Source organism: Saccostrea cucullata, unplaced genomic scaffold, assembly GCF_032062105.1.
Source record: "Saccostrea cucullata isolate Sc308-1 unplaced genomic scaffold, CSIRO_AGI_Scuc_v1 ctg304, whole genome shotgun sequence".
Classification (NCBI taxonomy): Eukaryota; Metazoa; Mollusca; class Bivalvia; order Ostreida; family Ostreidae; genus Saccostrea; species Saccostrea cuccullata.
Window position 1 is genome coordinate 422,996 of NW_026935438.1, and position 14,511 is coordinate 437,506.

Sequence of the window (14,511 nt, forward strand, 5' to 3'; positions counted from 1 at the left end):
GTGTAGATTCAAATTTGTTCAAATCATGACCCCCGGGGGTAGGGCGGGGCCACAATGGCCGACCAAAGTTTTACATAGAAATATATAGGAAAATTCTTTAAAAAGCTTCTTCTCAAGAATAACAAAGCCATAATTGATCATATTTATATGGAAGCATCATTAGGTAGTGTAGATTCAAGTTTGTTCAAATCATGACCCCCGGGGTTAGGGTGGGGTCATAATGGCCGACCAAAGTTTTACATAGGAATATATAGGAAAATTCTTTAAAAATCTTCTTCTCAAGAATAACAAAGCCATAATTGATCATATTTATATGGAAGCATCATTAGGTAGTGTAGATTCAAGTTTGTTCAAATCATGACCCCCAAGGGTAGGGCGGGGTCATAATGGTCGACCAAAGTTTTACATAGAAATATATAGGAAAATTCTTTAAAAATCTTCTTCTCAAGAATAGCAAAGCCATAATTGATCATATTTATATGGAAGCATCCTCAGGTAGTGTAGATTCAAGTTTGTTCAAATCATGACCCCCGGGGGTAGGGCGGGGCCACAATGGCCGACCAAAGTTTTACATAGAAATATATAGGAAAATTCTTGAAAAATCTTCTTCTCAAGAATAACAAAGCCATAATTGATTATATTTATATGGCAGCATCCTCAGGTAGTAGATTCAAGTTTGTTCAAATCATGACCCCCGGGGGTAGGGTGGGGTCACAATGGCTGACCAAAGTTTTACATGAAATATATGGGAAAATTCTTTAAAAATCTTTTTCTCAAGAATAGCAAAGCCATGATTGGTCATGGGGCTACTTTTGGATTTAAACTTATCAATAATAAACCAATTTTCTTCAGAGTGCTCAGGTGAGCGATGTGGCCCATGGGCCTCTTGTTTTAAAATATACATTCTTCCCCCCCCCTAAATTTCCGACACTTACACTGCATAGGAAACTTACTAGGAGGTGTTGAAGAGTTGTATATTCAGAGAAGTAAATGATAGTATGATATTACAATGTCAGGAAAATAGATATACCTGTCCATTAAATGAGGGATTTTAGCAACATACAAATTCATTTTATTTTAAAATTGTGCATTTAATTATTATCATGCTGCAGTTTTAGCAATTTACAGGATAAAATTATTTTCTAGGACAAAATATTTTTTCAATGCCAAGACCATAGCTAATTTTGGCAAAATTGGATGGCGGCTAAAAATTTTATTTTTACGGTTTCCAAGTTTTCACCCACCTCAGTAAAGTTTATGTAGATCTTATTTTTTACTTTCTCCTTTTTGTATTTTAATGACTTCAAGCTCCTCTGTTTTGATTCTCACTAACTAAATAGAATTGATCTGACAGTAAGAATACTCAAGGTTTTGTGAATGATTTCATTCCTAATTATGAATGTTTATATAACACATGTGTACATAGTCCATATCGCTATTGAATTCCCATCTTGTCTTCACAGTATACATTTATTCAGTGTATTTCCCCTACAGTTTTGGTATTGTATTTCACGAATTACTACCAGAAGGTGCATTTCACATTGTGCTTCACATTTGCTCTTGTAAATGACCTCAAAGTACAGAATCTAATGCAGAAAGATTTTGAATATTTATATAAAGATGTACATTACAATGAAATAGGCATAAAATTATTAAGTGGTGAACAATTATAAGTAGATTATTGGGCCATCTTTAAAAAATTGTTTGGTTGCCCTCTCCTGACAGACTGACTAAAAATGACCAGACTCAAAACTTTTTTTTTACATTCCAGGACATAATTTTTTTTTTTTATGTCTTTAAATTCCTCTTATCATGCCAACAATTTGATTTTTTGTTTTTAGAAAAAAAGATTTTTCCACATACTGACTTTATAATTTTACCCTGAGTCGGGAGAGGGCAAGCAAACATTATTTTAAAGATGGCCTTGCTGTAATTATAAGTTTGCGTACTACATGTACAGTGGAGCCTCATTTAAGTTTGCGGATATGTGAACGGATACTGAATCACCAGTTAAACAAAACAATATAACATTTAAAATTTCTGTCCCGATGAAAAATGTATATGAAGGTCCACTGTATATGTAGTAACGCATGTGTATATAGTACATGTTTAAGATTTTGTAATGCATACCAGTTTATGTTGTAATTCTGCATTAATTACCCTGGAAGTTAAAGTACAGTTAAAAAAATACAACAATGCTACATAAAGTCAATAATTTTATTACCTCATACTGAAAATGTAAGTTTTTAGTGGTCCCGACATATACAGTGTACTATCTATGTATGAAAGCTTAACATGATCTTTCAGTTTTAATTTTTTAAAAATTTTATGTTGTTGTTATTTTGCATTTAGCACTGATGTTAATCACATTTTGAGTTGACTTAGTGAATGGTTCACGTTGTTGTTTGTCACTGACAAACTGTGATAAAGCTATACATATTTTACTTTTTAAAAAATCAAATTGATTTGTGATTCCTGTACATTATATAAATGTATTGTATTTATTATTTGTTTCACATCAATGCTATGTGTTCTCTAATGAATCTTAATTAAATGTTTATTTACTGTTGTCTGAACCTTGTTTTTTTTTTCCTTTTATATGCATTCCTCCATGGCAATGAATTTTCGTTCTATGTATAAAGGGCAGTAACTCTTTCACAATTGCTACCATAATGATATTTATGTTTACTGTACATAGTACAAATTAATCATGAAACTACAATGATGCACATTGAAGTGGTAAAATTTTTCATATGAATAGAATTTGTTTTTCTTTAAGGTGAGGCCAAATGTTACAAAATGACATGCCCATTTCATTAGATATGGGAAAAAGGTATTCATTGCATTGCTTTAAGATTCTCCATTCTCTATGGCCAGCAACAAGTTTTGCTAAAATTAAGATTTTATGGTGTAAGGACTAAGGAGAGAGTTGGATACTCTCCACTTGTACAGATTATATATTGCAAGGATTATATCTGGAATCATGAATTTTTCATGTTTATAGAAATTATCACAACACATGTATTGGTCGAACACATGACTATTCAATGTTTATGTGGAATCCCAATTAGATTGAATGTACCCCCTGGTAGTATATATGGAATACTTTTTTACAGGTATTCCAACTGAACCTTTTTTTTTTCCTTCTAAAGAGAAGAGAATGTTTTTATCTGACAATCAATATTCATAACATTTCATTCGAGTGGAAAATTTTACCTCCTCAATGGGCATCAATGTGATCTTGATATATAAAGAGGAATGAGTTAGATTTGATTTCTCAATTGAAATAGTTAACACTGGTATCTCAAACATGGATATCTTTGAATATCTTGAATATGTCAACGTGATCTGAAGTCTGAACAGCTTATTATTATTCCCCCGCTGCGGATGAGGGGGGGGTATAATGTTTTCCTTGTGGGTCTGTCCATAACATTTTTAAATTTTCGTCAAAGTTTTCTCAGCAATTACTCATTACAGATGCTTGAAATTTTTTCACATTCTTTGCTGAGGCATGCCTCAACTTCCTAGTATTTATCGGTGCATCTGCCTTTAACTGAACTTGTGTATTTTAACATGATAGTGAATATTCACATCAGACCGGGGGTATTACTAGTGAGCATTGGCTCACAAACTTCTTGTTTAAGTATTTTACCCCTGATATCTTGAATCCTTAGATATCATTGGATATCTTGATGTTTTTATCGGTTCCATTGAGTATGAGATGATGAGGTGTTAGAGTAAGAAGAAATGTTAAGATTCATTAGTTGGGGGCATGAACCATTTTAATGAGCATTTTTATCCTGAATCAAATGTAAAAAATTACATTTATTATTAAAAAAAGGTGGGAGGGGGGGTGCTGTTGTCCTTCACCCCTACACCTCACCCAATCTGAATGAAATCAGATCTTTGTTATGCTCTGAAATTCTAATGGTCACTGTACAGCATAACAAAGATCTGATTTTCATCAGATTGACAGCTCACCCCAGGTTTTATGTGCCTGAATGTTATGGCAATGCACCTCTGTGGAACTGGGGTGGAATGAAATAACTGTATTATCAATTTTCAAAGATGAATATGACCAACTTTTTTCTTTCTTTTTTTCCATTCATGTAGCATGTTTATTTAAATATATGCAGAGAAATAATCAAGATTAAATATAAGACACTTTAACCCATATTGTCAATATTGTACTTATTTGCAAATGTTTCTTTGATAAAATTATACTTTAACTGACCAAATATCTGTTGTTTACTAGGACCCCCCCCCCCACATAAAAAAAAAAAAAAATTCAGGTTCCACCGAGATTTGAACTCGGATCGCTGGATTCAGAGTCCAGAGTGCTAACCATTACACCATGGAACCTTCTTATAAACTGTCATTCAAATATTATTCAAACTAGTAATAAATTATCCCTCGATGCAAACACAGAATGCAGTCAATATTTTGCTGCAGATTGACAGATATCATCAAAGAATAAATGACACTGTAAGGCATTATTATCACAATTATACCTGTGTAGTACATGACTATGAATATGTGTTTATTGACCTATGTTTGACATGCATACGTAATAATGTAAACATAGTTCAACCAATCAAATCAGTCAAAATTTGGGGAACTCCACTTTCCGCGAAAAAGATAGACGATACGACGATTAGCACCACTGCTATATTTATACCTAGCAATTTACAGGTGTGACGGTTGTGTACCTGTGATCAGAACAAGTTTATGTGAGTAGATCTCTCTGTTTTGTCAGTTTTTATGAATTTGATTGTATTTTTGTACAACATCTGTATTGTAAGCATTGGTAAGGGAGGGTGCTTCTTTGAATATTACTCCAACTTGGCGCTGACTCAGAATCTGGCGATTTTCTGAAGTCGAGTGGGAGGGTCTTTTAACAGTATTTGTTTGTTTAGTCATACCGGATATATTTTTATTATTTACGCACAATATAAATTCACAATCATTGCAAAATACACAAGATATAAGAGAATCAACTTTCGATATTGCATATATATTGATTTATAACCTTTGACCTGAATATGTTTTGTAAACATGATAAACACAACACAAGTTTGCCATATTGTCAACACTTGATATTGAAATTAGAGTGCAATTTAGAGTGCTGATAAGTATTCAATAGAAAAATGTTCATATTTGTAAGAAAAGATAATGCGAATATGAGCACACATATGGGCATATATCTATATATATATGTTTAATGTACAAATTTTTGTATGACATGTACTTCTTTTCTCAAACTAATAATGACAAAAATTACAAAACTGCTGCTGGCAAGCATAAAATTTTATCCTCGGGGCTGTCATTAGTAAACTGTTTCCTAAAGACGTCAGTACTGCCAGTTAAACTACCCCATAAGCTTAATTGTATTAGAAAAAACAGACCAGGCTACTTAGCATATACCTGGCTGTCTTGTTCTCAGACTAAACCCTGGGGGACAAGGTAACAAGCATGTGAAGTGTTGGGGACGTTTAATGCTTTCTTCATTATATAGGCAGTGGTGCATTGTTAATGTACGCATATTTTGTTTCATTGATGGCATTAGTTTTCTGATTGTGTGCATTTTTATACATGCATGTGTTTTTTAGGCCTTGCTTGTACATATTTGAGAACGTATAAACTTTCTATGCTTGGCTAATGAACCAGGGAATAAATTAGGATTTTGTTTAAGAGAGTTCCCTGTGTTACATTTTATCAGTATACTGCATAAACTATAGATCAACATTTTTGGGAGTCGGGGTGGAACCCCCTTTATCTGCATCATGTTCCATAATACTTCTGTACCCGTCAAAATATGTTTGCTGATATGATAGAATTTATGTAACAGTTTGAAATTAATCTTAGAGAAAATTACGTTTACTTATTTTATATATAATTATTAATTTATTAACGTCACAGAATTGAGAGAGAAAGGGGAGAGAAAGAAACTTAAATTGAATTCCTCTTGATCATCATGATTATTAGCTGAGCATTGTAGACTAGGTGACACTTTATAATTCACCTTCATCAATTTGACTTTCAACTTAAGATGTGCTGATGAAGGTCATTGCTATTCACAGAGGATCTCTATTTTAAAGTCATGCTCAAGGTTACAAAGTTCCTAGATCAAGAGAGCTCCCTATATGGTATTAGTAGTGAAAAGATTTTTGTCTTTTTATCATTTTAAAATTCATGTCCCTGAATGAAACGTAGTAAGGTATCTTGTGTGATCTGGTTTCAGCCTTTTTGACACTCCATCTTGTCATTAGAAACCCACTACATCATAATCATGTATATCCAGAGGCGAAGGTATTGTGTAAATTTTAAGATATTATATATTTAGATAAACATTTTTTAAATGTGCCCAGTCTCTACGTTATTGAGGAATCGTGTAGGACCTGATACAGTGTAAACAATATAAGCCAGATCATCTCTGATTTATTATTGACATGCATGTAAAATTTCCAGACAGCTGTGATTTCACCAAGCAGGAAAAACACGGGACGAAAGTTGTCTCCCTCCACGGTTATGGTTACCTCCCTGTTTGGTGACTTTTGTGGGTAAAACATCGAACACTTAGTGTCAATAGCTGAGTAGTGATATATGATGCAATATAGATTACACTTTTATGACCAACGCTCTACATGAATCATCTTGGGCCATGTCAGGGAGAGAGGGACCGGCCTAATATAGCTCTCTCAGGTAAATACCAACATTGGTGGTTAAGTATGTACTGTAGTACTGTGGGGATTTGGCTCGGTGTTTCCTCCCCTCTGCAGGTGCTTGTGAGCTGACAGGACGCGCGTCTCTAAGTGTCATCGGATGTATGTTTCCTGTGTGTTGTGTAGGCTTGATTTGGGATTATTGTGAGGTTATCCGGAGATACATCAAGGGCCGGCAAGAAGGAAAATATTATACTATATCTGGCAAAACAAGTTATGGAGATAAGGATATGATTGTATTTTGGAGAGCATTAATGATAAATAAGGGAGTAACCTATGGTTTTTATTGTACAGTGTCTTACACTTTGATATCTTTAATGTATGTTGTGAAGTTTCCCTGCGATGAACCCCGATGATGTTGATGACTGTTTACAATGTATCTTATGTTTGTGTTCAGACAGTCTAACATTTTTCATTTGTGCAAAGTGTTCGATTAGTTTTCTATCTGACTGACATTTTTGACGGATATTAAAATCAGTGGATCATGGATGCTATGCTGAAATCTCTTTATTGTGATCTCAAGCAGGTAAGGATAAAATTTGGAATCCATATACACAACTCTATACACCAGAGAAGGACTCTTACATGTATTCAGACACTAACATCCCTTGGAAAAACAACCGTCAAAAAATTAGGCAATCCTGTCTTAAAATTTCTGTTGACAGTGCAATCTGGTTTCTTCCTAATACTCGGTTTTACAATAATCTAGACATATATAGCCTCTTATTTTGCAACATAATATGGGTACTGATCACTAACAAATTTAAAAATGAGTCAGAATTTTCTTTACCACACCTCAATTATAAATTTTCTTCCTTGCATAATTTTGCAATTACTACGTTTGACCTATGAATTTTGACACTTGATAAAAGATTTGTACTTAAAAGTTTCCTTGTGCAAAAGTTAGCAAGTACTAACAACCATACAAAGTGGAATTGCTGACGGGCTATCGAAAAGTTGACCAATTTTGCTGCAACAATGCAAAGTTTACAAACTGTCCTCTTCTGAAATACACCGATGCTTGGAGGTCCATTATTTGGCCATAAAACATTAATACCTGAAGAGAAAATGTCTCTGTATCATCTACATCTTAATTGAACTGAGTTAAATTTTATGGAGGGTACCTGAAGATGTGATAGTAAGGGGCCTTTTGTGAGTGACCTGAATACAGTTTTATTGTTGTGGACCTCTCAATTATCTACAAGAACTACATATATCACAGACAATGGGTAGATAAATAGTTTACCTGGCTTGGTAAAAATAGACCCTGAACCTCATGCAAGGGGTGATTCAGAGAAATATTGCACTGTAAGACATTCATGCTTCAATGCATTGACATAAGGATAGACATGGGAATTACCCAATTTAATTTTCTTTTTTTCTTTCATTTTAAATTTTTTTTGCGTCAAATTTTTATGGATTGAACCATTTGAAAAATGCAATTAAATAGAAAGAAAAAAACTATCAGTAAAATGAATGTATAATGACATTGGTCCCTAAATTTGTATCGGTGTACACTGATTCTGATACATTACTCAGGTGATACTCAGGATGTCCTGAATAATTCATAATCCATTGTTCAGCCGCGTGATGCTTTATTACACATATTTCCATCATGTCTCTTTATATCTACATGACTAAGATAGGTATCATATATTTTCATATTTATATACCATTGACCTTCTATAACAGACTTTTTTGTTATAAAACTTTAAATTTCGTTTGATTCAATAATGTCTCCGTGAGGCAATAATTGGATTACCTGTGACGGGCTATATAAATGAATCACATTCATGCGTGTTGTTGTTGACATAGTACATTTCAGACATATATGTACTTAGTTGCATGACTTCAGGATAAGTGCCCTTAAGAAGAATGTAACATAGGATTTTTAGCTGGCTCAGTATAGGACGTAGTCTTCCGTTGTCGATGGCTCATCTATGTCTGAATCTGCTTTACTAAGCCTCCAGTGTACTTCAGAAAATGATCAATAAAAATTAGGTCTACTAATAAGGATGACAAGGCATAAGAATAAAGAAATGAAATATTCTAACAATTTTTATGAATATGAGGATAACTGTCATGGTGTGGACAGATCTGACTTCCAAATAAAATATATTTTGTTCTTATGCATATTTAGCAGCAAACTTTTAATTTTGCAATTGCTGCAAGTCTGCATTAATCAAGTTTTGCAGAGGTAGACAAACTAATACATGTAGTTCAAAAAATAAAAATATACTCTTTCAGAGAGAGAGAGAGAGAGAGAGAGAGAGAGAGAGAGAGCTAGGACTCTTGTATGTACTATACATTAAATATATGATCAAGCACAGACTTATGTTCATCAATGCATGACAAATGATGTTAAGTCTCCATGTAAACAAGCAGTCTGGATATATATCCTTATAAGTCTCGATCATTATTTTGTCATACATCATGGAGTTGTGACATTGAGGTATATTGGTAAACAGGTGTCACCTGATTAATAAACAACAGTTAATTTTATCTATCACAGATAATACACTTTAAGTTAATAAGTACCATACTCAAAATCAACAAAAAATTTACATTTCTCATCAACTCTTAATACTTCCATAATACACCCCTCCTCTATCTCTCCATCCATGTTAAGTAGTCACCCACTCATTTTATCTGTGTCTTTTTTCATCCACCTCCTGTAAAACATTTTGTACAGAGAAAAAAACTTACATGCAAACTAAATAAGCATTAAGTTGTCAATTCATTCACATTATAAAACTATATTATTACCGTATAAGTAGAATTTTTAGCGAGGATTTAATTTTGGCATTATTAGCGAGGGTCCTGAGATCGCTAAAATTAAATATCGCTAAAAATTTATTGCATTTGATTTGTAACAGCTTCTTTAGTTAACATTTTAAAATCGCTAAAGTTTCCTCTCGCTAAAAATAAATTACCATTTTTAGGGAGAAATCGCTAAATTTGCGTCTTGCTAAAATTTCCACTTATACGGTACTAGTATTCTGATATGTACATGCAACAGGAGAGGAGAAACTACAATGTATATGAATTGACTTAGAATCAAGACTCCTGCACCACTTAAGTCAGGTGCTCTAGCGACTTAGCTACCCAGACCAATATCCATGGCCCAAACCATTACAGAGCTGCAAACTCTTATGATTTTGGCGTAAGTCTTACGAAATTAGCGTCCAAAATACGCTTTACCATTTCTCTCTATATTTTTCTGATTTCTGTTTTTCTCCATCAAAGTTTATAATACCGGAATTTTCATAACTGGCATAACAGTTTCTACTATTATAATTAAATATTCATAATCCTTACAACCCTTGTTTGTATCGTCGTTTCGGTTTTAGCTATAGATGGCCGATCGCATTCATGTCAAAGTTTTAAAGTAAACAAAATGGAAACGGAACGTGCCTCAAATTGCTCCGATTGCATGTCCGTTTACAAAACATCTTCAGCGGCAGGAGGCCTAGGCGGTCCCCGGACTATGCCTTACTATTTTTCATTTCAGAATGTTGGCAGCTCTGCCATTACATTGACTAACTCCTTCAATCAGTAAGCTGTGTGGCAAAGTGGTAAGAGCATCTGCTCTAGAGTCACAGAGTAAGGAGTTAATCCTTAAGTCATTGGTTCAAATCCCATTGTGGGACATAGAGACCAGTCCTTTGGATGAAACTGTATAAACTTGGTCCCATGTCACAGTAGGTGCTGGCACGAAAGCATAGGTCAAAATTTGCAGCTCTCCACTAGCAAGTGGTAGTGCCTCCATATCAGTGAAAAATTCTCCAGAGGAACGTTAAATAACAAACAAACAAAACTCCTTCAATTGTCTTTGGCCTCAAAGACACAAGCAAATTTCTTATTTTCCCCTGGCAGGACTTTCATCTGCATGTCCAAGGATGGTTAATCCATCTGTAAAAGAAAAGGAGAAAATATATGATTGGACCATGCAAGAATTCCCAGGACCCCAATTGTATCACTAGTCAGGTGCTCTACTGACTGAGCTACCCAGGCCAATATCCACAGCCCAAAATACTTTTTATGTATTATACTCATATAAAACTTGAACAGCTGTTCTAAATCAGTCATATTATAAATAGAGGGCCTCCTGTTTTAAGTATTCATTACTAAGTAAGTGCCAATCAGTACTGGAATTTTGAACAAGTACCAGTTACTAGTGCATCAAAGTAAATTGGTGCAGGGGATATACATGAATTCTCTGTCACACAGAGCTTGACACTAGCTGTAAATCCTATGCATGTTGTAAGTGCCATCAAATCAATGTGTACAACTTGGACTTTTCACACACACACAAAGCAGTTAATAAAGCATGCACCCTCTAAATGTCATAAATCAGTTACAAGTACTGTTGTGGTATGTATACAGAGCAATTTTCCCAGGGAAAATGTTTGCCTCATTATTATTATTATAATCTTCATTAGCTAAAAATTCAATTTTCATAGATCTCCATAATGCAATCATTCATTGACATATATTAAAAAAAATAATTATTAAAAACAAATCAATATTCAAGACATTTCCTCCCAAATATAATACTCTGCATTCAGAATACAGATACGGTGTGGTCGGGAGCCCTACAAGAGGAATTAAGCCCTATATATGAGAGGGCCCTGGGCGTGACGCTGATTAATTATATCTATTTCCATCAGGTCATTCTTGATTAACCTCAGAACCACGCACAGCTGCACAGGATCACTGTTAGTACTGGGACAGAAAAATCAATCGGAGGGATTAAAATTTAAAACCCGGCTTCTCCATAGTGTTCAAAGCAAACACCTATCTTAATTTCATGTCTCTGTTCATCACTTGGCTGTGGTTAGGATGGTTTGGTGCGTGTGTACCCCATGACTATATGGTGGACAATCCCAGTATGAATCAGGCCTGTCATCGATTTATTCTCAAATTCGTAAACAAATCATCTGTCCCTAAAAAATCTAAGCTAACTAGTTTTGTTGGTAATCTAATATGTCATAGATATCTGATAATCATATTCCAGTGTACCTGAGAAAGGTGCTATATTCTTCCATTAATTATGCAACATCTGCGTTATAACTACTGTTTTACATTGGTATACTGTGGGACATCATTAGAGTGGGACACCTGATGGTACTATTAGGGAATTATATGCACAATCAATTGACCATAATCGGTCATCTTTTAGTCAGGCCAGACTACTGGTGCATGAACTGTCCTTCTAGGGCCCGAACTGTCATGCATGGTTAATTCAGTGGTGAAGACCTGTAAAAAGTAAGAGTCTCGCTTTTATAAGGCTCATCCATATAAAAACTTAATAGCTGGTAAAATGTAATTGTAGAGATATGACCATAAGAATTCACTGCTTGTCAGCTTTTATCACATGTTATGATACCAGGTGATTGGTCCATCGGTGACTAAAATGACTATAAGGTCATTATTCAACATTTGATGTATGATTGCTTCAGTCCTCCCTCAAAAGTTCAGGCCATTTCTTGGACACATTTATCACAATCTTATTATGTACAGAGAGTTCAAATCCCTATGATGAAAATGTTGACTAAAGTGTCAGTTCATCTCACTTTGAATAAACAGCCTAGATTTGAGGAAAATTATGACTATGGGACTGCAGCTGTACAGCACTTACTTGTTCAGAGTAAATCAACTAGCATTGGGTCCAGTAACATTTTATCACTGGTCCAACAAAAAAGCAGTCTAAGTCATCAATAGACCAATGAAAGCTAGCAGATTAGGTCATGCAACATTAACCACTGGTGCAACAAAAAGCAGTTTGGGTCAGCTAGCATTCATCACTGGTCCAAGAAAGCTGAGTGCCAGGTTACTCCTACAAGTAAGAGCCTCGGTTAACGTCCCTACGCTCCTTATATACCTCGGTTACGCAGTGCCAAGTCAAAAGTATCTCGCTGTGAACCTCTAGCATGCTGGAGTAACTGCCAGGTCAGCTAACTGGATTAATCAATGACCAATTACCACTTCATTTATTAAGTTGTACATGTATTCTTAACTGTAAGAAAACTGAGGGACAGTCCGACACATAAAAGAGTTGTTCCCCCTTCTCTTTCCATTCCTGAAAGATAAAAAAAATATAGGTGGTTCTTTTTATTTACTTATTGCTTTTATTTTAAAAAAATATTGTTTTATAAATATGATTTTAAATATGAAAACACTGCATTTTCTGTATTCTACTTTTATTGAGAGCATGCTCTATATTTCAAACACACATTCTGTAGTAGCGCAGATGTCAGTTCAGCATGCATGTGTGAAATCAATTCTACCATGATAACCCAGTACATTAAACCAGAGACTTGAGGTGTGTCGTTTCAATATCATTTTGTCACAGTGGCTTGGGAGAATGCCATAAATACTTCTCTAATATTGTGTTATTAGTAGTTGTCAAAAAGCTGATGCTAGTCATTACCGTACATCATGTAGGTATTATGTCTACTTTACATCTCTTTCTAGAAGTAGCAGCCCTAATGCTTAGGTTAAATTAACCAGTATACATTATATTATTTAAGCATTATCTGTAGACATTTTCATTATATTTAGTAGTTATTTTTCCTTGTGTTATGAAAGGTCAGGTGAAATGTAAGGATTCCTCTTTATATTTTTAAATGGACCCTTTGAATGACTTGGAATGATAATTTTACTAGTTGAGGTAGGATTGTGTTGTCTTGTTGTCTCCTATCTTGTTGTGGAGTTATTGCTGTGTTAGGAACTTGGTCAATGATTTAGATGTATAAAACAAATATCCAACATCAGAGGCTCAAGTGGTTCTAGGGTGTGGTGAAGATCCCAACAGAGGCATGTGAATTAGGTCACATAGGGAAAATCCTCTCACAGCAGGCTCAGGTATGTCATCGGCCAGGTAAATGTCTGATAGAGACGACTGCAGTCACTGTTTACCTGGCAATGCACAAAGTTTGTTTTGCAATGTGTCATTTGCAATATTTATGTGAATATTTCAAGTGAAAATAGGCTTTTTCTACAGTCAGATTTGGCAGTATATTCTGGATTTCCTTTGCAAATTAAAAAGGATACAGTTGAGGTGAATAGGGTAGGTGTATTTGATGCCTATGTAATAGATAGGGAATTCTGTGTAAAACAAGTTTACATTAGATAAGTGGTCATTGTGTTTGAATTATTATGCATTAATCTGCACTTATGCAACTGTCTGTAATTCCCAGGTAAGGTATGTGTGTACCTGATACAGATCACCTGGATTGCATACCTGTGTAATGATGTGGAACATACATAAGTAATACATGTACAGTATATAACAACCAAAAAAAAATCATGTTTCTGATATGGTCAACACATTCTGGGTAATACAAGTGAAAAGTTTCTCAGTTTTTTCCTTCTAACATTGCTGAAGGAAGTTTGTCAAACTATTGGGGCACTAAAAAAATATTTTAAAAGTTTTAACACTAATTGTCTACTTTCCTTTATTATCAGAAGATTTAAATCAAATAGTAGATAATAGGAGGGAATTTTAATAGAATGAATTTGTTCTAATCTAGGATTGTATTATCCAGAATATAAAAGAATGAATATTTTTGCTTGGGTAGAAGACAGGAAAACATGATCTTGATCTGTAATCTGTATTACAAAATTACAGGATATATACATAGCGCAGAGAGAAAGATATATATAAACTGTGTCACAAATCATGAGTATTTAATTACAGATGAAAATAAAATCAGAAAAGAAACTATTTTTTTAACAGTCATAAGACAGTACAGGCTCATGCTAAAACACTTTGAGACTATATGTA

General features: G+C 34.4%; 1 protein-coding gene and 1 non-coding gene across 2 annotated transcripts in view; one reads left to right on the top strand and one right to left on the bottom strand.

The window, feature by feature from the left end:
• Nucleotides 1-4,290: 4,290 nt before the first annotated feature.
• Trnaq-cug (transfer RNA glutamine (anticodon CUG)) lies at nt 4,291-4,362 on the bottom strand. Its single transcript has one exon. It is a non-coding gene; the product is annotated as a tRNA-Gln (tRNA).
• A 2,373-nt stretch (nt 4,363-6,735) lies between these two features.
• The window catches only part of LOC134242842 (ETS translocation variant 5-like), a 45,128-nt gene continuing 37,352 nt past the window's right edge, over nt 6,736-14,511 (top strand). The window contains exon 1 of the mRNA XM_062724989.1: nt 6,736-7,248. Coding sequence (XP_062580973.1) covers nt 7,207-7,248 — 42 coding nt within the window. The 5' untranslated portion in view covers nt 6,736-7,206. The remainder of the gene's footprint in view (nt 7,249-14,511) is intronic.